General features: G+C 41.1%; 1 protein-coding gene across 11 annotated transcripts in view; it reads right to left on the reverse strand.

Moving 5' to 3' along the window:
• Positions 1-8,897: 8,897 nt before the first annotated feature.
• aff2 (AF4/FMR2 family, member 2) overlaps positions 8,898-26,610 on the reverse strand; it is a 587,176-nt gene continuing 569,463 nt past the window's right edge. For 5 of the 11 annotated variants that reach the window (XM_069893495.1, XM_069893493.1, XM_069893497.1 and 2 more), the window contains 2 exons: positions 21,878-22,101; positions 8,898-18,394 (listed from right to left, as the gene is read on the reverse strand). In XM_069893495.1, the coding sequence (XP_069749596.1) occupies positions 18,273-18,394; positions 21,878-22,101 (346 nt within the window). In that variant the 3' untranslated portion in view covers positions 8,898-18,272. Of the gene's footprint in view, positions 18,395-21,877; positions 22,102-26,610 lie in introns of those variants that run through there. The other 6 variants (XM_069893494.1, XM_069893496.1, XR_011343066.1 and 3 more) reach the window with 5 other exon arrangements.

Consider the following 26,610-nt stretch of genomic DNA (forward strand, 5'->3'; position numbering starts at 1 on the left):
TTTTTCAGGATGTGGCCAAATCTGGCAAGAGATTTTTCATTGCTGATTTCCTGTTCCCTATGAGGAAATTAATAGGATATGTTTGAGCAGTCACTTTGTGTCATGGTCAATTATAGATTTCTTATAAATAGTGGGTGAAGTTTACAGGTAAGTCTGGAGTATCAGGTTGACAAACATGGCATAATCACCAGTGAGTAATGTCAATTGGTCTCAGACCAATGTTAGTCTTTGAAGCCTGAACAGTGCAGGTCACTCAATCCTCAGTGCAGGAGAAAGACTTTTTATTATAGGTTATTCAATGCCTGTATTTTTATGTAATGTCTATGCAAATATGATATGGAAATAACTTAAAACACATGTAATTTAAGTTTTCACAGGATATGCTTTGGCCAGTCCCCATTTGATTGACCTGTTGGCTCACTTCAGAGGGCAGTTAAGAGCCACTCATGATGTTGTTGGCTTGGAGTCACATTTAGATCAAATTTGGGATCATTAGCTGTTTCCCTCACAGACAGTCAAGTCAAGTTTATTGACATCTGATTGCACAAGTACATCCCAGTGAAATAGTGTTCTTTGGACCTCAGTGCAAAATCCACTGAAACATGACCAGACATTTCACACATACAGACAGACAATACATATGCAGGCCAAGTACAAATAAATAAATAGATATTGTTTCATGAATATGAGTCTCGAATAGTTAGTCTGAGCAGTTCCTTTTGGTTCTTCAGCATATCTCTTTCCCAATGGGTGCAGCTGAAAGATGCTATGTGTGGGGTAGAAGGTGTCCTCAGTGATTTTGCATGCCCTCTTCAGATAATGATCCCATAGATCACATTGATTGGGGGTGGGGGCGGGGGAAAGGGAGGGAAGGGTCCTGCCTTTATGTAACTCAACCTCTTGTCATTCTCATCTGGTTATAGGATAGGTTAAATGATGTTATGATCATATATAACACACAGCATTGCAATAAGTAAGGTTCCTGGTTAATGAGAGATGTAAAAAAAAATAGGATTTCCTGTTCCCTATGAGAAAATTAATAGGATATGTTTGAGCAGTCACTTTGTGTCATGGTCAATTATAGATTTCTTATAAATAGTGGGTGAAGCTTACAGGTAAGTCTGGAGTATCAGGTTGACAAACACGGCATAATCACCAGTGAGTAATGTCAATTGGTCTCAGACTCCTGCTTCTTAACTAATGTTAGTCTTTGAAGCTTGAACAGTGCAGGTCACTCAATCCTCAGTGTAGGAGAAAGACTTTTTATTATAGATTATTCAATGCCTATATTTTTATGTAATGTCTATGCAAATATGAAGACGCTGTTTACATCCGTTACTGCACGGATGGCAGTCTCTTCAATCTGAGGCCCCTGCAAGCTCACACCAAGACACAAGAGCAACTTGTCCGTGAACTACTCTTTGCAGACGATGCCGCTTTAGTTGCCCATTCAGAGCCAACTCTTTAGCGCTTGACGTCCTGTTTTGCGGAAACTGCCAAAATGTTTGGCCTGGAAGTCAGCCTGAAGAAAACTGAGGTCCTCCATCAGCCAGCTCCCCACCATGACTACCAGCCCCCCCCCCCCCACATCTCCATCGGGCACACAAAACTCAAAACGGTCAACCAGTTTACCTATCTCGGCTGCACCATTTCATCGGATGCAAGGATCGACAAAAAGATAGACAACAGACTCGCCAAGGCAAAAGGCGCCTTTGGAAGACTACACAAAAGAGTCTGGAAAAACAACCAACTGAAAAACCTCACAAAGATTAGCGTATACAGAGCCATTGTCAATACCCACACTCCTGTTCGGCTCCGAATCATGGGTCCTCTACCGGCATCACCTACGGCTCCTAGAACGCTTCCACCAGCGTTGTCCCCGTTCCATCCTCAACATTCATTGGAGCGACTTCATCCCTAACATCGAAGTGCTCATGATGGCAGAGGCCGACAGTATCGAATCCACGCTGCTGAAGATTCAACTGCGCTGGGTAGGTCACGTCTCCAGAATGGAGGACCGTCGCCTTCCCAAGATCGTGTTATATGGCGAGCTCCCCACTGGCCACCGAGACAGACGTGCACCAAAGAAGAGGTACAAGGACTCCCTAAAGAAATCTCTTGGTGCCTGCCACATCGACCACTGCCAGTGGGCTGATATCACCTCAAACCGTGCATCTTGGTGCCTCACAGTTCGGCGGGCAGCAACCTCCTTTGAAGAAGACCGCAGAGCCCACCTCACTGACAAAAGGCAAAGGAGGAAAAACTCAACACCCAACCCCAACCCACCAATTTTCCCCTGCAACCACTGCAGCCGTGCCTGCCTGTCCCACATCGGACTTGTCAGTCGCCAACGAGCCTGCAGCTGACGTGGACATTATCCCTCCATAAATCTTGGTCCGCGAAGCCAAGCCAAAGAAAAAAAAAATGATATAGTGCATAAACGTTGGGATTTCGCAACAGTAAGACATGCCAGAGTGAAAAGACCTAATAAACTTTCTTTTGGAGTGGAGTGTGTATAGGTTCCTAATAAAGATCATTTAATTTGTAAGTCAATCTGTTACTCCAGTAAGGACTAATGCCAAATGTCCTTCCCTATATAATATTCGTGAATCAGAATCAGGTTTATTGTTATGAGTATGTCATCAAATTTGTTTTGTGGCAGTAGTACTGTGCATTACAGGTGAAAAAAAAATTGATATAAATTACATTTCAGTAAATAAAAGATCCAAAAAAAAAATTAGGGAAAAATTAGTAAAAGTCAGGGAGCAGAGTGACCACAAATACACATAATATTCTCTACAATGCCTTGGGCTTGTTAAGTGGAAGTCACTCATAAATATAGGAGTGACATGATCAGCAGTGATTTTTCTCCCCCAAGAAGCTGCTACCATCAGGATGGTCCCTACAAATAGGAGACAGGAACCAGATCATTTTAATCGAGTTGGGCAGTCACGATAGATACGAAACTCAAGAGTTACAGACAAAAGAGTGGGGCTAAATCTAAAGAGTTAGAACAGGAACGATGTACCGAATGAGCCGTTCTGTGTGCTTCTGTGTCTCCATGACATCAATTAATTTATTTGCCATGCTTTCACAAAATAATGCTCCCTCGCACGTTTAAAAGGAGTGATATTCTCATGCAGATGGAACGCGAAGTTAGGTTAATTAGCAGGTATATTTTCCAGCATAACTGAAGAAACAAAGCATAAATCTTTCCTTGGAAAAACCTGGATGGTGTTATTGTTATATTATTAGGAAGAGCAAATGAATGATTGCTGATAATTAAGGCTAATTTGCATATACAAATTAGACCAGCTACCGTGGGAGTATAATTGAGAGGCATTGCGTTGCTTTGTAATGTCATTTGCAGAGTGAAGTGACACTGCCTGTCGTTTAACTAAACATTCCACTTCCTTTTTACATTTAATCTACAGCCTTAGAGACTGAACAATGACTGACCATTGCTCTCCATGAATGCTGTCCAACCCTCTGAGTTCCTTCTGCAACTCATCGTCACCTCAAAGTAAAAACACAATGCTAGAGAAACTTAGCAGTTCAAACAGTGTACTTTATGTAGCAAAGATAAAGATACATCACCAATGTTTCGGGCTTGAGCCCCACATGAAGATTTGAGCAAAATGTAGGCAGGTGTCTGAACAAAATGGTAAGGGGAAGAGGCAGGGGGAGGGGAGCACAATCCCACAGGCAGGAGAGGGAAGAAGGTGGAGAGCTGAAGGAAAGGCCTAGCGAAGAGAGGGAGAATGGGGGTGGGCTAGCAGAAGCCGGAGAAGTCGATGTTAATGCCATCTGGTTGGAGAGTGTCCAGACAAAATATTATATGTTGCTCCAATTTACAAGTGGCCTTGGTTTAACAGTACATGAGGACATGGACAGACATGTCAGCATGGGAGTGGGGCGCAGAATAGAAGTAATTGGCCACAGTGAGATCTCAGTCATTGATGCGGAGAGAGTGAAGGTGCTCAGCGATGCCATCTCCCAGTCTCTGTCCAGTCTCTCCAATGTAGTGAAGACTTGCTTCACAAAGATGATTTTTCCAGCACACTTTGAAGAAGGAAGTCATCACGACAAAGAGTGTGGAAACTGGCCCTTTGCCCCATTGAGTCCATACACCCATTCTACACTAATCCCTTCATTTTAAAATTCTCCCCACTTTCCCAGCAACAATTTCAGATTCCACCGCACAGTCAGGGTCATTTTCCCGTGGCTGATTAATTGACCCACTTTCACGTCTTTGGGAATGTGGGAAGAACTGGAGCACCTGGGGGACCAGAAGACAAAGGAGCAGAAATGTTATTACAGAGTCATCGACCCAGGTTCTAATCTCCTGTTGTCTGTAAGGACTTTGTACATTCTTCCCATGACCACATGGGTTTCCTCCTATGTTCCAAAGGTGGGAGCTAATGGGTTTATTTGAGCAATAGGCTCGTGGGGCCAGAAGGGCCTGTTACAGTGATGCATCTCTAAATTAAAATTAAATTAAGTTATAAAGAGGTAATAAGCCTCAAAAGATAAATACATGTTTATATTTGTAGATTGTGCATTTAAAAAAAAAGTAGTGGTCTCAGAGAGATTTGTGACTTGGGTTCGAAAGAGAATGTGACCAGGGTAATGGGGAAACTTTGTGATATCGAGGCAGTGCCTCACAAAGATATCTTGAATGGACAGGAGGTCAGTGCCCGTGTCAAACTTGGTAGGTTCTACAAACAACAAATGTGACCAGAACATCTGTATATAAATCTAAATACAAAACAAAATGGATCCTGAGGCACAAATAGAAAATTATGGAGACACTCAGGCAGCATCTATGGGGAGAGGTGCAGAGTTTATGAATTGAAGTTTAGCTCTTTGCTCTTTTTCCTCTACTTTCTGAGAATTTACAGCAATTTCTATTCTAAATCTGACTCCAACTGGGTGAGGGATACATATTATCCCAAAGACTCCAAGGGAACATTTCCAATACTTCTCTTCAATATAGTGTCACAGAAGTTTTTCCATCCATTTGAGAACACAGAAGTTTATTATTTCACAGTAAAAACAACACCCTCAAGAGTTCAGCATTGCTCAGTGATGCCTCCCAGCAATCGTTGGGTCAGTAGTTGAATTGTTGGTCTTGTGACCCAGGAGTTAAAGTGCAACTTAACTACTGCATGAGATTTAAGACCCAGAGATATGCTTCAGAGATACGAACATAGAATATTACAGCATGGGACAAGCTCTTCAACCCACAATGTTGTGCCTTCCGATGGAAGTCTACTCTACAGCAATCTAATTTTTCCCTACCTCACACTCATAACCCTTTATTGTTCTTACATCCATGTGCCTATCTAAGAGTCTTTTGAATGTCCCTATTGTTCCAGCCTCCACCGTCAGCCCTGGCTATGAAGTCCAGCTATCCACCACTTCCTAAGTAAAAAAAATCATACAGTATCATTGACATTTTCCCTAAACATTCCTCCACTCACCTTTATCTGATATCATCTTGTACTTGTGATTGTTCTAAGACTCTCAGAATTGTATGTATCTATTAAGTCACATTGCATCCTTCGTCACTCCAGAGAAAAGCCCTAGTTCGGTCAACATTACTTCATAAGACATGTTCTCCATTCCGGACAACATCCTGGTAAATCTCCTCTGCACCCTCTCTAAAGCTTCTACATCCTTCCTTTAATGAAGTGACCAGAACTGAATGCAAAATTCCAAGCAGAGTTTTATATGCTGGAACATTTCCATGTATACAGCTTGAACTTCAAACTCTTGGATGTTAACATTTCTGAAGATCTATCCCAGGACCATCATTCTGATGCAATCGTGAAGAAGGCTCTCCTACAGCTGTACATTGTGAGGAGTTTGAAGAGATATGGTATGTTACCAAAGACTCTTGTAAATTTCTACAGGTGTACCATCTGTCTGATTGCATCGCTGTCTGGTATGGAGGGGCCAATACACAAGACAGAAAAAGACTACAGAGAGTTGTGAACTTGGCCAGCGCCATCATGGGCACTCCCCTTCACTCTATTAAAGACATCTTTAAAAAGTGGTGTCTCAAGAAAGCAGCCTCTATCATCGTACCCTCACACCCTCGGCCAGTGGTTCCCAACCTTTTACTTTCCACTCACATACCACTTTAAGTATTCCCTATGCCATAAATGTTCTGTGATTAGTAAGTGATTGCGTAAGGTGGTATGTAGGTGGAAAGAAAAAGTTTGAAAAGCACTGTTTTAATCATTCCAAATTGACTCGTTATGTGCGCTGTTTCATAACTCCAAAGGAAATGGGCCAATGACAATTTTTCTCAAGCAAAATATTTCAGTAATAATTGGGTCTAGAGCAGTGATTCTCAACCTTCCCTTCCTACTCACATGCCGCCTTAAGCAATCCCTTACTAACCACAGAATACTTATGGCATAGGGAATACTTAAAGTGGTATGCGAGTGGAAAGTAAATGGCTGGGAACCACTGCCCTAGGCCATGCCATTTCTCTCTGCTACCGTCGGTAAGAAGGTACAGGAGTCAGAAGATGAACTCCCAACTGTACAAAACCAGCATTTTCCCTTCTGCCATCAGATTTCTAAATGGACAATGAACTACAGACAGTACCTCACTTTTTTCTCTTTTTTTAATTAGTATATTTACAGAAATATAATTTATAGCAATTTTTGTACCTATGATAATGCCACAAATCAACAAATATAGTGACACATGTTCGTGACAATAAACCTGATTCTGATTCTGTATTTGCCTCAGTTCAGAGTCCACATCTTCAGTTTTATTTGTGTTGGGTAATCTTGGTTTTTAAAAAAAGCTGAATTCATCAAGACAAATTAACTTTGATTCCGTCAAACAAAATTAAAATAGCCACAAGCTCTTGACAACAGGAGAAAGGCGGGTCTTAATTCTGTGCTTTTTGGGAAGGTAATAATTTTCATCACCATTGCATAGATAATCATGGGACATGAAATGAGCCTACCCTGCTAGGAAATGGATTTAGTACCAATTTCCTGCCATTATCAGACACCTGAATGAACACCCCAAATAGTAAAATGATGCAGCCTTTGTTCCATATAAATAGATCTCTCTCTGTAAATCTGCGCTCTTCCACTGCCTTGTACTATGTATGAAGGTTGCAGGTCTGCTCGTAAAACAACCTGACAAAGGGCTCAGACCCAAATGTTGGTTACCATTTACTTCCCATGGATGCTACGGGACCTGACGAGTTTCTCCAGCACATTTGTGTACCACACGCTATCACTGGATCTTGCTCTCTGTGAGAATGAAAGTGAACTTGAACTTCTTGCTGGGATCGGAGGTCAATCCGCAGGACCAATAAAGTGGCAGAGAGAAACTCTGGGGTCTCCCTCTCCCCATCCATGTGACATGTGGAGATCTTTGTTTAAAGAGGGCTCGCAAAATCAGAGAGGATCCCTCCCAACCCGCATGCAGCACCTTCCAGCTACTCCCATCAGGAAGGAGATACAGAAATATCAGAGGCAGAAAGAAAAGGGTGAGGAACAGCTTCTTCCTGGGGACCGAAGAACGGTGTTTCATCTGGTTGTACTGATACATCGGATGTCAAATAAACTTGAACTTTCCTTGTGCCGAGGCTATTCAGGATGAGTAAGGGAGTCAGTTCACAAACACTCTGCTCACCAGCAAAGCTTCAAGAGAGCTTTGCTCTGGATGCAAACTGCGATTTGCTGTGCAGTAATGAGGAATTGTTGTACTGCCTGATGCTCCTTCTTTTGAATGACACTTTAGACTAAGTGCCTTGCTTGTTCTCTCAATCAGTGTTAAAAATCCTTTGGCACTCTATCTTTCTCTCTGGCTTGACATCTCTTTCGTTATCATTTATTTTGTACTTGTTTGTGAGTTTATAGAGAGCAATTTTGGCTGTAACAATAAAAAAAAGTAATTTTAAAAAATCACCGATGTGCCCTGAGATGGAACAGCAAGTTCTATCCCTCATTTTAATTTGTCCAAAGAGGAAGTCACAAAGCTCAGGCAATGAGGCCCACCATAGCCCCAAATGGGCTTCTGCTTCTCTTCCCCCTTCAGCCTGCGATCAACGGGCAAGAGAAAATAGTTGGTGTCCAGGGTCGTAAATCAGGAAGCTTGGCAGCATGAAAGACTGTCCCTTTGACCCAAATTGCCTGTGTTGACTAAGTTGTCAACCCTCTAAATCTTTCCAATTCACGAACCTGTCCAAAAGTCTTTCAAATGTTGCAATTACTTTTGCCTCAGCACTTTGCCCCATGTATCCGCTACCCCCCTGTGTACAAAAAATGTTGCTATTCAGGTTTCTTTGAAATCTTTCCCATTGCCTTTTCATTTTAGATTCCCCTGTCTGGGGGGAGAAAAATGACTGATTATTTACTTATCCATAAGCTTCATGATTTTATAGACCTCTCTTTGGTTTCTTCTCAGCCTCCTTTGCCCATCAGTCAGCCTCCTATTGTAATTCAGATCTAGTGACGTTCTCATGAATCTGTTCTGCACAAATGGATGATAATAAACTTGAACTTGTTCTCTCAGTCCCCTCCTCCTTGTCTTTGAGAATATCTGCGCACACTTCAATTTCTGGGGAAATAACAGCCAATGTTTTAGATCAGCTGTTCTCAATAGGGGTTATATGGCCTCCCCTGGGGGGCCACAGCACAGTTAAGGGAAAGCTACAGATTTGAATCATAACATGTTTTAAAATTTTTTTTTGTGTAGTGGTGGGAGAGAAGTATGGAAGAAACCAACTAAACTTGACTGATTCACAGGGAAGGGGGGCCATAAACTTTGAGCAGAGTCCTAAAGGGGCCAAAGTGATAAAGAGGTTGAGAATGGCTGGTCTAGAAAATTACCAAGAGGACAAGACAACACAAACAGGCAACTTTAAGAAAAAATGGTTTTATTGACGTTTGTTATTATTCAACACACTGGCAGTATAATTAAGCCCTCTTTGAGAGAAGCAATTTTACCAGTTCATACAATTATTATTTATACCAAGACATTACATTTAAAAAGAACAAAAAATACCAATAACAGTTTAATGTTTGTACATTTAGTATTAATGTTTCCAAATGAACACACGAGTGACAAAATGCATTAACTGTGCAACACAGCTGAAATACAATGCAAAACAGGCAGATAATATTTCATATTTAAGCCAAAGAATTCAACCTCCCACAGCTTTACAGAGATTAATCAATAGCTTAACATAATTACATTTTAGCTCTCTGTACAAAAAATTCATAACTTACCAAAAAAATTATTTTTTTTACAAGGATAGATAAGAGCATGCCTGTCAAACAAATTCTACTTGTGATGTTGGGGCTGAACATGTTTCGCTTCAATTTTACACTGGATGTGTTCTTCCCCACCACTCACATCCACTCACTACATCCATCCCTCCTTTCGTCAAAGGCATGATGGCAGAAACGTGACGGAAGGCTCCAACCTTTGCTCTGTGGCAAAAGCCAAAACATCCAATGGGCAGCATGAGAATTTCAGAGAGATGTGAAGTTGCATAGTGGTGCAGAGAGAGAGAGTGAAAGAGAGAGTGGGCAAGAGACAGAGGTGAGGAACAAAGAGAGTGAGAGAGAAAGAACAAGAGAGAAAAAATAGAAAAGAAATGGTAAAAATATGGGAGAGAAAGAAATAAAAAGGAAGGTCGAAAATGAAAGAAGGAAAGAAAGAAAAAAGACAGAAGTGTAGCGATGTCTTTGCAAAAATCTCTGAGCAGTCAGTCAATTTGTCAACATTTGGCAGTAACAAATCAGTAGGTGTGCGTATTATTTTTCTAAGATGAAGTTTTCATTAAGAAAATAAAAGTTTGGAAAGGGTAAAGTGATATTTACAATGTCTTGAGTAAGTGCTTGAGATTGCACCCATGCGGAAGAGGAATAATTTAACAATGGCATGACTAATAGACTCAATAATTCACACACTTGTCAAACATAATCAAAATCTGACAAAACATGGCTTACTGTCAAAAATGATCTGCTTAGCCAACATACGGCTTCATTTCTCTAATAAATAAGTTTCCAAATTGGAGTTTTATTATATAAAACATCTTTAGTCTGGTTTAAAAATGTAAGAATAAGACATGTCCCAATATACCTCAAACACCAACATGAATGGAAACAGTTTTAATTCCTATTTCATTGAGTTGTGCCATATTTTGTTTCAATTACCAATAATGGGGATATAATAAAAATGACCATTGCCCATGACTCTGATGCAAAGCCTATAATGGGACTAAATCTCTGAAGAGGTTGCATTATGAAATTCTTCATTCCATGGGACGATTTTATAAACAAGCTTTTCAAAGCATTTCTTTTCTGGCATATATTATGAACTGAAATGATCATTCTTATATATGAAACATCAATGGTAATGACTGGGCAACATGTTAGTTGGAATCTCACAGAGGCACTCTCAAAGTTCTCATTGGACAATCGTCTCTACTTCTGAGCCAGACTATACTGTGACAGCCCCAGTACCATGCCTCCAATTACACTCAGCCAGCTTTGACTGGTGAGGCACCTTGTCCCCAGCACAACCTGTCCTGAAAACAGGCACTCTGCTCCAAGATGATTTAAGAGGATTCCAGGAAATTAGATAGAGAGCTTAAAGGGTGGAAAAATAAGCAAAAAAACTAAGACCCTCACCGAATTGTGGGAATCTCTTGCTCCTGACCAGTCAAGATGAAGGCACAGAGAACCTCCAGCCCATTCATCACAGAAGCTCACTAGGGGTGTTCCACCGTTCAAGTCAGCCACCTGCCCACCCATCAAGCCCATTGTGCCCCATCTGTGACACTGGATCCCACCTGATGCTCAGTAGCCACCTCTGGTCCCACACAACTGAAAGTCATTCAGAAGCATGTCATTCTTGAAGGATACCTAACAAAAAACAACAGACACCAACAATAGGCTTGGCCTTTTTTACTAGGATTTCAAACTGCACTGCAGAGTAAAGTGAAATCCGAATACCTTTCTTTTTATTGAAAAAAAAATACCCTATGACTTCCTTGCTGGATCGTAGTTCCCTTTCGGGCTGTCATTAATATCTAAACTACGATTGTTATTCTTAGTATAAATACCCTGTGCTATATTCATTTTCATTTCCTCTGTGCCAATCCAAAAGAGAATACATTTTGCATTTACCATTTAGTGTACAATTCTGGCAAGTGCAAATTATTGCAGATCAATCACAAAATTGGGCACCTGTTGCTTCTGAACTTCCTAATTACTCAAATTTGAATGATATCATTGCTCATCTTTTGATACCTTGTAAAACTAAGATGCTGCTTTTAACATTTAAATCCACTAATATTAATCTCTCTTCTCGAAGATTACTTTTCAGTTCTACTTTATGCTTGTTCACTTCTTTGTTTGTTTTGAAACTCAGTACCAATCGAAACAAAGGGTGATTCCACTAGTTTGAAAATGATTGACAGAAATCAGGCCGATGGTAGCCATATTCACAATACAGAACACCACCTGCAATTCTTATCTAAGCAAGGCATCTAATTGCATCTTCCAAATATAACCACATCCTGACAGCTGTAACAATGTCGTGTAAATTCAATCTTGCTCTTATTTCTTGGAAACAAGGTTGATTAGACACCTGGCAAATAAACCGAATGTCATCTTTCTTTGTATCAGGACATCTGGAAAGAGTTCTAACAAAAAGTTATGTTGGCCGATTACCTATGTGGTTTCTGACCTCTGTCAATTCATCAAAACACTGAGATACTGGAGGAACTCAGCCAGTCTCACAGCGTCCACAGGAGGTAAAGATATATTACCAACGTTTTGGGTCTGAGCCCTTCGTCAAAGAATGAGCAAAGACAGGTGTCTGTTAAAAGTTGGAGGAAAAAAAGGGAAGAAAAAGGGCAGAATGGGAAGGGGAGGAGTACAGACCAACAGACAAAAAAGTGTTAACTGGATATGATAAGAGGACAGGAGAGAGAAAATGTGAGAAATTATTTTGACTCTGAAACGAAGCAGAGGGAAAAGGGAAGAAAGAGACAGAGAAAAAGCTCGAGTGAAGGAGACATGGGGAAAAATGGGAGGGGGTGGGGGAATTAATGGAGAAGTCAACATTAATGCCATCTGGTTGGAGGTTGCCCAAATGGAATATGAGGTGTTGTTCATCCAATTTGCTGGTGGTCTCAGTTTGGCAGTGCCAGACATCATGGACAGACATATCACCAAGGGAAAGGGGCAGGGAAATGAAATGGGTAGCCACTGGGATATCCACATGGATGCTGTGAGACTGGCTAAGTTCCTCCAACGTCTTTGTGTTTTGACTACAGTCACAGCATCTGCAGACTTGTGTTTCACTTCTGTCAATTAATCGTCCACCAAAAATCTCAACTCTAAGATTCTCATACTTTTGTTCAATAACTACAACTTGCCTGGCACCCATTCACCTATGGATCCCCTCTGATATCCTTGTATTTCTTTATTCACACCCTGTGCATGTATTTCAGAAGATTGATTATAGTGGCAACTTTACATCATCTTTCCAATGTTAAATATCTTGCATCTGTATAACACTATTAACATGGGTGAACATCCTCTGGACCAGATTCAAACAACATTTGATCAGAGATTAAGAGCAAGTATGAGCTTTTTTTATTATGCCACTTAGTTTTAAGTAAGATTTTGAAAGTCAGAATGGGTATAAATTTTGGATGTGAGGTCACCAACACTGAATATTTTGTCTCCATTTGCACAATGAAAGGGTAAAATGGTGGAAAATGCCTATGTTTATTCATTTATGAGATTAGAGTGTTTCAGGCTCAGGCCAATGTTTATTGACCCTTCTTATTGCCATTGAGTTTACAGGAGTAAGATTCACTTCCTTAGCTGAAGGTGCACCATGATTTTGGTGGGGTAGGGGGAAGTAGGTAGTGTTTGTCATTGGCTTGGATGTGGTGTTTAGAATGAGGATTAGGCCTTGGAACCCAAAAGAATATTAATTCTGCACTGTCTCATTGAACTTTATTCTGATAGGTAGGAACGCTGGTATTTTGGGTTGAAGTGTAATGATCCTACTAGTCTGTGTCACCTGTGGGAATGACCTACATGTGTCTCCCACATTGTTTACTGGCCTATAGGTCAAGCAAACTGTATATGCAATTCAATGCAAGCACTGGTGATATGGGGAAGCAATGGGTCTTCATCGAGATTCCAACATCATGTTGATCTCTTTTTTCCACCTCTGACCCTTCCCTCTCAACTCATGACTTTCTCTTCACATGCAGTCACTCAGTGGTATCAGTGAATTACTTCAGAGAGTCACTCTGTCCGCTAAGAGTGCTTCAGATAGCTCTCTCATGGAGATACTGTTCAACAGATTTCACTTTTTGGGTCTAAAGTTTAAGGCTGGTTTGTGTGATGAATTTGAATGAGGATTGGACACAAGTTCAAGATGTACAAAATGGAACAAAAAGGATCATGAAAATGCATCACCCATTGGCATATGCCCGATGACCGTATCTATCTCTTCTGAATTGTGTAATGTCCACTGGATTAAAGAAATGCGTGTAGTATTTAAATTGTGGTCAGATCATCAATCTGGATGCCAAGGCTAAGAACCTAATGATGAGCATTGAAATTCCACTACAGCAGGTGTTGCATATAATTAGAGAGTAAAATGAAATGTTGATCTTTATTTAAAAAGAGGATGGAATATAAAAGCAGGGTTATTTTGCTATAACTGTACAGGGTGTTGATGAGACAACAACTGCAGGCCAGCATGCAGTTGCAGTCTCCCTATAGAGACAGGGATATACTTGTGTTTGAAGCGGTTCAGCTAAATCTCTCTGGATAGGTACCTGTCCTGAAGGCTGTCTTATGCGGAAAGTTTGAGCAGATTTGGCTGGTATTAAATGGAGTTTAATTGAAGGTTACATTTCATTCTGGATATATAAGATTCATGTGGGGGGGGGGGGTGTAGAATTGACACAATTAATGCTGAGAATGTTTCTCTTTCTGGGGGAATCGAGAACTGGTGACCATAGCTTCAGAGGGTGAAGTGGCCCTTTTTAGGATGGCAAAGAGGAAGAATTTCTCCTCTCAAAGTCTCGTGACATTTTGGGATCCCTCTTGTCAGAGGGCTGCGGAAATGGAGCCAGTAAACATGCTCAGGAAGGGTTGACTTTTAGAGCAAGATGAAGAGGAGCAGCAGGAATATGGAGCTGAGGCTACAACTGTACTGGCCTTCATCTTATTGTATGCTGGGGCTGAACAGACATTTATTTTATGTTCAGAGAGAACTTTTAAATCACTTAATTAAAAAAGCAGAGTTTGTTTGGTAACAATCCCGTGTCAGAGATGCTAGTATCAACATGTACTGTAATATTTGTATCTTAATGGCTACCATATTGAAGTAAAACCCATCTGGTTCATTAAAGGTCTTTAATGTAGGAAATCTACTTCTTTTACCTAAGTAATATGGACCAGATGCAACTTCAAACCCACAAATGCCTCTAAGATGAAACATTCCAGCCATCCACTCAAATGGCCAGTGGGCTCCAAATCTCATGAAAGAATATCGTAGGATGTTGTTTCTAAAGCTCTATTCTCTGTCCGGATGGAGGTATGAATTGGTTTGTCGTCCATCACATGGGAATTTCTCACAGGTCTCGAGGGAAAATATGCTTGGAGTGCAGTTTTAGCAGTGCACAATTGTTCACAAGTCGAAGGCCAAAGCACTAACTGATCATGGGGGTCTACTTATTTATTTATGTTTAATATTTGAACTAAAATTTAAAAATAAAATTTATTTACAGCACAGTAGAAGATAATTGTGGCAATTTAAACCTGTACAGTCCAATTACACCCAGATTAACCTAATACCCTGTACATTTTGGAGGGTGGGAGGAAACCAGTGTACAGGGAAAAATCCACGCAGACATGGCGAGAATGCATAAACCCCTTACAGACAGCGTCGGATTTGAACTCAGGTCGCCGGCACAGTAATAATGTCGTGCTAACCACTAGGGTAACTCTGCCAGCCAATATGGGGATTAATTATCTATCCTTCATTGGCTTTGAGCAAGTGAAGATGATCTATGAGCCTCAGAAATGCTTCTGGTGATATTTCTCGCATTGCAATTCCGAACAGGGATTTTCAGGATTCAGTCCCAGTGACCATGAAGGAATCTTATAGGTGGTGTGCCCTATACCATGACGAATCTTGTGACTTGTTCATGACAATAAATTTTGATTCTCTGATGCTCTCCTCATTCATGGTGGGCGAGGCCGAAGGTTTGGGGAATGTCATCAAAGCAATGCTGTTAAGTATCTATGGAAGACATGACAGATGTGAATGCTTAAGATGGAGGATGAGGAGTCCATCAAGTGGCCTGCTAATTTCATCCCATCCATCTATTGGACCATAGCTTCTGCCTTTGGGAAAATGGGAGCAGGCTTTGTCTTTTGGAATTTTTTAAAAATTAGTAATTATCCTTCTATGGATGCACTGTCAAACAGAGAGTGATGCTAAACATGGCAGCCTTTTCTCTTTCCAGTATTGGTAATAACAGAGTTATTTTGAGGTCCTTGTTTTACAAGGTCACTCATCCAAACCCTTATTTTCCCTTCCTTTCCCTGCAGCTATACCCCATGAAGTCAGACAGAGAAAAGTATGTAGATCTGCACTCATCCCCGTCTAGTCAGTTGAGAAATTGTATGAAGTGGTCCACTCATCCAATGAGTTCAATCAATCATCTACCATAATTAGAGGCCATTTGACCACTACACCTCTGCTGGCTTCTTTATAAGACCTATCCAATTACCCCTGCTCTTCCCCTTTACCCCATAAGTCTTTTCTGTTTATGTATATATCCACTTCACTGAACAGATTTGCTAAATCTCTGTCATAAATAGAAGAAGAAAATCAGTAATGATTACAGTAAAATCCCTGTTTGTCCAGAATTCAAGCAACTGGCAGAAACAAATTGCAGAAAATAAATAGGTAAAAAATACAGGATGTTTTCAATTGGTGTGCTTCACCATTAGTTCATCAATCGCGCAAAACACAATCTCGAGCAAATGGAAAATTCACTTACCCAGAATTTACCAATCCCTTTAGGTGCTGAATACCAGGGATTTTACTGTACTTTCTTTTGGCGTGAACTAGAGGAGGCTCGCCCTTTCTCTGTGCCCCATTCAATATATTTAAGCATTGATCCTGACATGGCATCAATTCACTTTTGCCTATTTGACACTGTACCGAAAGGAGCTTTTCCTTGTATACCCACATACAAAACAAAAATTAGATTTGCCTCTTTCACGGGCAAAATTCAGAAATAAAAGTGAATTGAAGACTGAGCCAAAGAGCTCTTCAGGCAGAGCATTGCAATTCTCTAAAATGCCAATCAAGCCCGGGAAATGAGAGGTACTCATGTTATGTGTCTTACCAATGTGTGCAGCCACATATTCCATTGTTTCTGTGCCCATACATAAACTATCTATCTCCTATTAGATTTGGCTGTGCTTTCAAAAGTTAATAAGGCACAGACAGCTTTGCATATCCTAATCTTTTCCATCTCTGCATCTATGCATTCTATTAAAATACCAAGCATGGATTCCTCTTTAAAATTTCGCTGCATTGCATTTATCTCTTGAAGCTCAACCAATATTGACATAATGATGGCCATTGCATTGATGATAACTACTTTTATCAGAGACAGGCTAAGGAATGCTTTAAGGACAACTAAATGGCACTTAATTCATAAGAATTGATATTGCATGTCTTATTTCCACCAATAATCATCTCCAGCTGGCTACGTAAAAACCTCATTTAAGATCCTCACCAAGTGAACAGGATCCTTCGTGCAGCTTGCTTCAGTCCCTTCAAGTTGAGATGCATTTTTATATAATTTGACGCTGTGGATCCTTGGTAGATTTGAGTAGTCAGTGAGCATCGCGGGTTCTTGATATTGTACCACGAGGTATCTGCATATAAGCACTTGCCACTCCATTCAGAAATTCCATTTTATAGGGAAGTGCCCGCTTATTGATTGAAAACAGGTGAATGGCATGTCCCACTATAATGAAACAGTGAGAAATTTCAGCAAAGCATGTGAAGTGCTTGTGCATTGGTAACTTCAGGCCCTTTCATTTCTTTGATTCCTTTCACTTATCTTGGATAAACCTTAGTTCTTAGAATCTTCTGTCATCCAACAATGTTCAAATTGCCCATCACAGATGGAGGCAGTGTTCTGTTCCATATATTTTGGTGTGGGTTAAGATGTTGCATAATGTAGGTTTTTTTAAAAGAAATCAGAAGGGGATATGAAAGAGAGGAGTAAAGATCTCCAGGTGTGGAAAATAGAAGGTGGACGTTTCCGATGATTTTGTGATAATTGGAAGAGTTGAAAATCACCTTCGAAAAATATACACTGCCCAGGTTTTGGACTCTTCCTTATAAATTGCAAGGCTAGGATTGTGTAATTTTTCCTACACACCTCACCTCGGTGTTACGAATTCTATCCTAATAAATATTCTCAAAAAAAAGTGCTCGTGATCACCAATCTCTAAGGCATACCTGACAACATGGAAGATGATGAAATCCCACTCTGCAGAACGCAAGTAGAGAGGACTTCAGTTTAATGAACAGTTTTCCATTTCTACTTGAGTATGTTTTCCTTTAGAAAGGTTACAAAATAAAGAGTCACATGACTTGCCTGTGTAAGTACTGACCTTGGGGTTCAGTCCGACTTTTAGCATCTGCACAGCCCAGCGTGTTATCAATTCAGTCTGAGTTACAAGACAGTGCAACAATGAATTCTTTGGATGTAATTCTTGTTGGAGTTTTCCATTAGTAAAACAGCAGAGTTGCTTCCTTCATATTTTCTCAGACACTCTTTTCTAATCCAATTTTAGACATGTTTTGACTTGGCTTGGCCTTCAGGCAGTGTTCGATGTGGTAATGCGCCTATTATCATTTCAAAGACTAGCAAGGTCAATGAATTCACATGAAAGCACAAAAACACATGATGGTGCTTCTTTCCTCCACTCCTCACTCCCCAAAGTGAGCACTGGCTTCAGGTTGTCCGGTGGTTGTGGGGAGGGAGTGTAACCCGGTCACGTGACCTCGCCGTGAGTCTAACATGGAGTTGGTTGCCGGTGTCTCAGTCCGGAGCCCGGGCCTGGCAGGGTATCCGCCAGTTATGGTCCTGGCAGAGGTAGAGATGGGAATGCAAACTGAACGGGGAGAGAAAAGGCAGAGCCGCAGCACTGTCACTACAATAAATGAGCTTCAACCCTCAACCAATGCAGTCCCTGCCGGGTGTAGCGAACCAAGGTGGTCATAGAGCTGTGCTGCGTTAATGATCCCATTAGTGTGTCCAGCTCATGAAAGAATTCTGCAGTGAAGAAAAAAAAACATGAAAAATGGGACTTTGACCCGTGTCTCTACAAAATAGCTTGCATTCTCCGGCTGGATTCTGCAGTGCAGCAATGTTATTTTAAATATTATCATATTGTTATATTTCACCTTCATTGCCTCATAAATTGCTCTACTTTAAGATCCTAATACAGGCTATTTGTATCCCATTGATTCTCTTTGATGGTACACTTTATGACTAATTTGCAATTTATCTGCATCTAATGAAATACATTGGTTGATATTATCCCTTGTTAATTCTCAAAGCAAAAAAACATGAAGTGGATATTTTCCATCTTAACTAAAGTGCAAGCAACATCACTCAGCTGTAATATGCCTTGATGTAAAACCTCTTAACCTTAAACTTTTAATTAAATATCACAAACAAGCATTGAAATGCTTTACATGATTGGGCATAATTTGGCTGGAATGATTTCTTTTTTAATTGCAATTTAATATCCCTGTCACTGCCTGACCTGGGACTCCAATGTGCCCAGTAATAGAATTTATCTGACTTCTTGAAAGCACATGTGATGGGGGAATGTCAGTCACCCAGTCAATTCTAAACAAACAGAGAGGATTAGATTAATTAATGCTACTCCAAGCATGATGTCTTATCCCATTTTTTATTCCCTTTTAGAAAACAGAGGTTGGCGCTTCAGCCCACAAAGTTCTGGTAAAACTACCCTAGCATTAATCTGACCCTTCCCAAACTCACAGATCATAATCCTCTATTGTTCTTGAATCCTTGTGACTATATAAACATCTTTTAAATGTCCTTATTGTACCAGCCTCCGCTACCACCCCCGGCAACGCATTCCAGGCATTCTATACGTAAACACCTATCTCTGGTGTCTCACATAAACTTTCCTCCGATTGGTTTAATCAGATGTCCTCGGGTATTGGCCAATGTCACCCTAGGAACAAGGTGCTTATCTGTACCTCTCATAATTTATATATCTCTTTTCATTGGCCTCTCATTATCCATTGCTCTAAAAAGTCCTAGCTCAATCAGCCTTTCCTCATGAGATGTCCTCTAATCCAGCCAGCATCCTGGTAAATCATTTCTGCATCCATTCTAAATCTTATGCACCCTTCTTACAAAAAGGCAACTGGAACTAATGTTGGGACAATGAAGTTTAATGGAGCTGCAACATTTCTTTGTGGTTCTTGACCTAAGTCCCCCAACTAATGAAATCCGGTTTCATTATTATCAGTAAATTTAATCACTATTCTCCCTCTGAAATTCATTCCAAGTAAGAGTTTACATATTCTCACCACATCTATATTGATTTCCTCCAAAATCTAAAAGACGCGCACATCGGTAGATTAATATACACTGTAGAATTGCCCCAAATGTAAAGTTGACAGGGTGTTGTGAGGAACGGGGGTGGAATAAAATGGAGGATTAATGTAAATGGGTGCTTGGTGGTCACCACAGGATCAGTGGCCAAAGGACATGTATCTGTTTTGCGGGTATCTACGAAGGCACTCAGTATATGCAGCCAGTATATAACATTATTGTGTTTTGTGTAACCTATAAAGGATGAGGCATGGGTATTTTTTAAAAATAATGGTTAAGGACTGAGATGAGAAGAAATGTCTGCACTCAGAGAGTTGTGAACTTGTGGAACTCCCTACCACAAAAATTTGTTGGAGGTCGTTCATTGGATGCGCTCTAAATGGAGTTGGATGTGGCCCTAGTAGCTAAAGAGATCAAGGGGAATGGAGACAAAGAAGGAATAGGGAACTTGCCACACATAAACAGGAGCTTGAGCTCTTTCAGCCCCTTGAGTCCACTGCATGAGGATAGGAGAAACCAATTCAGCCCCTTGAGGTAAACAAACCAAAAAGGCCACTCACTTCATCAAACCTGCTGCACAAGCCCATAAGGGGGCCATTCATCTTCTTGTGCATGCTCTGCTATCAACTCAATCACACTCAATCTCTCACTTTTGGACAACTATCACACTGAACCCTGAGCTTTTGTTATATTATTGCATTCCCTCTTGTATTTAAGGATAGAGTGACTTTCCTGGATAGTGTGTAAAACAAAACTTTTCATTGTATCTTCGAAATACATGTTTTCTAGTATTTGAATTTTTTACCCCAAGTAAAAAAGACACTATCAATTCTATTTATGCTTTTCTTAAGTTGATAATCTTCCATCAGGTCTCCACTCAGCTTCCAAAACTCCAGATAAAACAACCCAAGTTTGTCCAACCTCTCCCCATAACTCAAACTCTCCAATCACAGCAGCAGACTGGCAAAACTTTCACATCCTTCTGATGACCAGAATTGCTCAGAATTCTCTGAATGAGGGCTAACCAGGGCCTGGCGACTTGCTGAACAAGAGCTCTGTCGGATTGTGATTTGGAGCTCTGTCAGGAAAGGTGCAGAGTTGGAAGGGACACACAAAATGTGGTAATGCTACGGCCTTCCCTGGGTCGGGGATGCGGTAACTGGTCATCTGCTGTAGGTTTTCTATGTTTCTATGAAATCTGCAGATGATGGAGCTATGCAAGCAAGTGCATTGGATGGTCACCCACCATCCAAATGCATTCCTGATGAAGGGCTCAGTCTCAACACTTTGACTGCCTATTGCTTTCCATGGATGCAGTGTGACCTGCTACATTCCTCCAGTACCTTTGTGCATCCAACATAACTTCCCTTCTCCAGAGTAAAAGAAAACTACAGAAACACACCCTTTAGCACATCTCGAAGTATTATTCTGCCGAGTCCCACTGACCTGCACCCAGACTATAGCCCTCAACCAACCCCCCATCCATGCATCTTACATATCAAAATCGAGCCCCCATTCACCATTTCAGCTGGCAGCCTGCTCCACATTCTTACCATTCTCTATATGAAGTTCCCCTCATGTTCCCTTTAAAGATTCCCCATTTCAATGCCCTGACTTCTGAAGGTCACACACCTTTTTTACCACCCAATCTACATACATGGCCACATTTAGGAAGCTAAGATTTTAAATCCTCATATCCATTGCTTTGCATAAGATCTTATGCTATAGGAGCAGTGGGCCATTTGGCCCTTTGTGTCTGCTCTGCTATTCCATCATGAGCTGATCCATTCTCCCACTCAGTCCCACACCCCTGCCTTCTCCCCATCATTTCTTGATAGCCTGACTATTCAGAATTGGCTTTACTGAAGTTAATGTAACTGCATTTTGGAAGTGTGGAGCCTCCTGGAAGAGCCACTGTATTAGATCCTTAACCCTGGTGCTTGAGCATGAGAGCTACAAGTGGTACCCTTCGTTTTACCACTTGAATCTACTTAACATTTTATGTGCCTCTTACAAACTCTGCCTGCTGAATTTCCAATTGTAACTTTTGAGTTGTGATTCTATTTTAGTGAAACTGGACTACTCCTTGTCCGAGTCAAACATATTCTCCCAAGACATGGTGGTGCCCACAACTCCTTATGGCAGAATGCCAGCACTGACCTTTGTTCTCCCTGGCCAACTTGTCGGCAGTGTCCCAGTGCTCGTAACTCCTGAGGATGTTGTTGGTGATGTTGACGTGGCTGGCGGCCATATGGTGGATCCGTTGAGGAATGCTGATGGTTGCTGAGGGAGAGGATCCAGTGGTACTTGTGCTGCTCCCGTGAGACCCAACGGAGCTGACTGGAGACGGGCTGGGTGACAATGGGGAGGCAGTTCCTGTGGTTCTACATGGAAGAAAAATAGAAAGCAGACCATTAGCCAAAAACACCAACCATGCAAGGAATCTTGAAAGCCACCAACCATGTGACTTTATTTCATAATCCATTGATACTCAAAGTACTCATCAGGAGGTAATTGGGGCTTTCTCAAACCTGATGGGATCTGCTCTCGCTCTCAAGTAAATTGCAACATTTGAAATAGAATAATTACTGAAAAAGGAACTTCAGCCTGAAACATTAACTCTGCTTCTCTTCCCACAAGGCTGCCTGACCTGCTGAGTGTTTCCGGAATTTTCTTCGTTTATCTTAGGTTTCCAGCATCTGCCATTACCAACTTACTCAATTCACTGCCAACTTCTCTTTCAAGATGCCAGTTGTGAAGTAGGGTACTCAACTTCTCTGGTTGTGTGTCTGCGTGTTTTCCACCGAGGACCAGACAATGTTGTTTCGTCGGGTTGTACTTGTGCAATCAGATGACAATAAGCTTGAGTTGAACTTGAACCTGACCAAAACATTAAATCTCTTTCTCATCTCAAAAATGCTGCCTGGCCTGCTGAGTGCTTACAGAATTTATTTGTATTTAAGTTGCAGCTCTCCTCCATTTATTACATTTCACTTGAGAAATAGTCCTGGTTTTACTGCGGTTTTGACAATGAGCTCTATTTGAAGAGAATATTTAAACAGACCTAGAGTATTGATAGATCTATTAAATAGATTTATTATGATATAGATTTGGCTTGCTGCAATGAATATTTGCAGAGGCAGAGAGAAGTTCACACTAGGTCAATAAGAAAAGTCCATTTATGCATTGACCTTTTCTGGCTTTTATCAGTGGAGTTCAAAGTGCAAATGGTGTAACAGCACATGTGAACCTGGGCCATGTTTCGATTCCACTGCTAGAGTGGAGTGTATTGTTTGCTCTTCTGCTGGTAACAATGGTGTCACAGGTAACACAAGGTTAGATGTCACAGTGAGATTCCAGCATTTAACTCCAATGTCTGATGGATCAACAGGTCCTTCTGCCTGCTCGACCCGAGCAAAATAATCACCCACAAACTTGTGCTGGAGAGTTAGTCTAAGTTCTCTGCCCAAAAGGGACCAAATGTGCTTTGGGTAAACACTCCCTTGTGATGTGAAATTTCTGCAAATGCAATGTATTGAAACATGGAGGTTCTGTTAAGAGTCTGTCTCCGGAGATAGAGACAGATTGAGACCACTTGCAAATTGGAGGAACAACACCCCGTATTCTGTCTGGACACCCTGCAACTGGATAACATTAACATTGACTTCTCTGGTTTCTGTTAGTTCTCCCCTCCCCATCTACCTCTCTCTCTTTCACCTTGCCCCTCTGACTCCTGTTCTCCAGCTCTTGACTCACAGAGCCAACTCCCACCTCCATAATTTATTCTTGCCCTCCTATCTATATCCACCTTTTGTCTGTTGATCTGTACTTCTTCCCAGCCCTTTCTTTACTTCTTCCCAAACTTTTAATTCAGACACCTGCCTGCTTTGCACTCCTACCTTGAAGAAGGGCTCAGGCCCAAATGTCAGGTATGGATGCTGTGAGGCCTGCTGAGTTTTTCCAGCATTTCTGTGTTTTTAAATGTAATGCATTGCTTGTCAGGGTTGGGGAGGCATCTTCAGCTGCAGCCTGCAAATGGTCAGTACTTGCAAGAAATAAAATGTAAAGCTACAGGAAATATGTTCTGGGGATGTCAAGGGGTGGTGGGGGGGGGGGGGTGGGGGGGGGAGGGGAGGAGCTGCTGCTATGATTATGTAGAGAGATGGCATTTTCTCAAAGGGCTTTTTTGTTTCTGTGCTGTTCAATATTCTGAAGTAGGGTTTGAATCCATGATTTAGTTCTGCAGTGGGATTTGCAGAGGGAAATTAGATGATGCTGGAGAGACTGCTCTGACACCACCACAAGACAGCCACACTATTGAGAGGTCACTATTGTTTTGCACTAGGATAATTAAATATTTAGTGACTATTTTTGTGTGTCTTTATTGTTTTTTTAATTCACTAAGACATCTGCAAGAGGAGGTGTCTTAAGAAAGCAGCCTTTATCCTCAAAAGCTCCACCACCCAGGCCATGCCCTCTTCTCGCTGTTACCATCAGGAAGGGGGGTACAGGAGGCTGAATATGAACATCCAAAGATACGGAAACAGCTTCTTCTCCTCTGCCATCAGATTTCTGATTGGACGAGCCACAGACACTACCTCACTTTCTCTTTATCTCTTACATTTATTTATTTATTTTAAAATGTAATTTTTCACAATATTTGTGTTGTAACGCTGCTACTAATCAATTAATTTTGTGACATGTTCATGACAATAAATTTGGTAGTCTGGATTTGTTGTTAGTTGAATTGTACCTGTTCAATTTCAGGAAGCTACTGTGTAAGAAGTTGAGCAGATTGGGGCTTTATTCCTTAGATAGCACGAGGATGAGGGGTGATCTCTTAAAGGTGTATGCAATAAAGAGAGATAGAGATCATGTGAACACAGAGAGTCTTTTGCCTAGAGTGGGGAACTGGTAACTAGGAGACAGGTTTAAGTTGAGGTGGGTAGAGATTTAAGAGGAACCTGAGGGGTCCATTTTTACACAGAGGGTGGTGGGTGCATGGAACTGACTGTTGGAGGGGGTGGTTGATGCAGGTACTACTGTAGCATTGAAGAAAAAATTGGATGGATACATCGATAGGATGGATTTAGAGCAGCCATTCTCAACCTCTATTTCACTATGGCTTCCTTAGGACTTTGCACCAAGTTTAAGGGCCACTTCCTTGAGAAGCAGTCACATTTAGTTGGTTTATTCTGTACTTCTACCAATTGTATAAAAAAACATTAAGAAACAATGTGAATTCAGACCGCAATTTCCCTTAAATATACTGTGGCCCCAGGGAGGCCATATGGCTCCCTTAGAAAATGGCTGGTTTAGAGGGTTATAGGCCAAATGCAAGCAGGTGGGACTAGTGTTGGTTTGACATTTTGGTCAGTTTGGACAAGTTAGGCAGAAAGGTCTGCTTCCACACTCCCCGACTCCATGACAAAGAACCTTGATGCATTCGAACATCGTGCAAAGTACATGACAATAAACTCATTATCATCAGCTCTGTCACTGCAAATCTAGTACTAAAGTTAAGTCAGAGGTTAGGTTCTCCCTTATTTATGAGTCTGACTCTAAATTTACTGAAGTTTTAGCAAACCTCTACTTTCTCAGAAGACTACAGCTGTTTGACATGTTCTCCTTGTCCCTCAAAAACTTCGACAGAGCGGATCATTGAAAGGATGCTCTGCTCAACATTGGAAGAAGCTAAAGAAGGTAGTGAATGTAAATCAGAACATCATGCAAACTTTTCTCCCCCCCCACAGATATCTCCTGCTGTCTAGAAAATGCAGCCAACACATTACATCCTGGACACAACTCTCTTCTCCCTCCTCACATTGGGGAGAAGGCATATGAGTGTGAAACCATGCACTACCCAGGCTTAAAGATGGATTTTGCCCTGCAGGGTCCTGAGTAAGGCTCATGATAGCACTTATGTGCTGCCCTTGCTTGGTGCTAATTAATTTTCCTTTTCATTGTAATCTTACATTCTGTAGATTGTGCTCTTCACATGGCAGCCTGAATGTTGGAGATAACCAGCCTGTCTGCTTGCTGAAGAACCCTTCTCACTATATTGCAAAAGTGGTGGAAAAACTCAGCAGGTCATGCAGCATCTTAGGAGGTAAATACATATAATAAACATAAGTTATATATCTTTGCCTCATATGAACACTGTGTGACCTATGAGTTTCTCCACCACTCTTGAGTATTACACTAGAATCCTACTGGCTGTAGACTTTCCCATTTAAACCCTCACTGTGCTGTGTGGTTTGTAACAAGTAAACTTAAATAATCTCTTGGGAGATGCCTGATTCACTGTTCTAGAAGCTGAGCTAAAATTGCAGACCAACGTTTGCAGGTCTGCGGGCCTGCTGTGCTGCCATTGGGTTCCCAGGTCTATGAAATGATGAGTGACCTTTTCCCTATCTTCTCAAGTATGCGTATAGAATCACATGGTCGCTATTTAGATCACTGGTGGGGAGTTCATCCAAGTGAATAGGTTCAATATGAATGGCAATATCTTTGAGATATTTTTCTCCTATTGATCAAGGCACCAGGCAAAGCTCATCATGACTTTGTTTCCCTTACTGCAGAACAAAATTGAAGTATATCATATATATTACATTTTAATGTATTGTTATGTGATAATAAAAGAATCTTTGAACCTTTGAGAAAAGAATAACCTTGTCATTAATTCTTTTCTGTTTGATGGAGTTTACTGTGCATAAACTGGCTGCCTTGGTTTCCATGTCACAGTAATGACTGCTCTTAAAGCATTTTGGAGAATCCAATGCTCGTGAAAAAGGTGACTGAAATATATCTTTTCTAAATGTGTCCAGCAACTATATTTTCCTGTCATTAAAAGCACGGGCAAACAAGGTGTCCAGAGGAAGATAAGCTTGACT

This window comes from Narcine bancroftii, chromosome 8, assembly GCF_036971445.1.
Source record: "Narcine bancroftii isolate sNarBan1 chromosome 8, sNarBan1.hap1, whole genome shotgun sequence".
Taxonomy (NCBI): Eukaryota; Metazoa; Chordata; class Chondrichthyes; order Torpediniformes; family Narcinidae; genus Narcine; species Narcine bancroftii.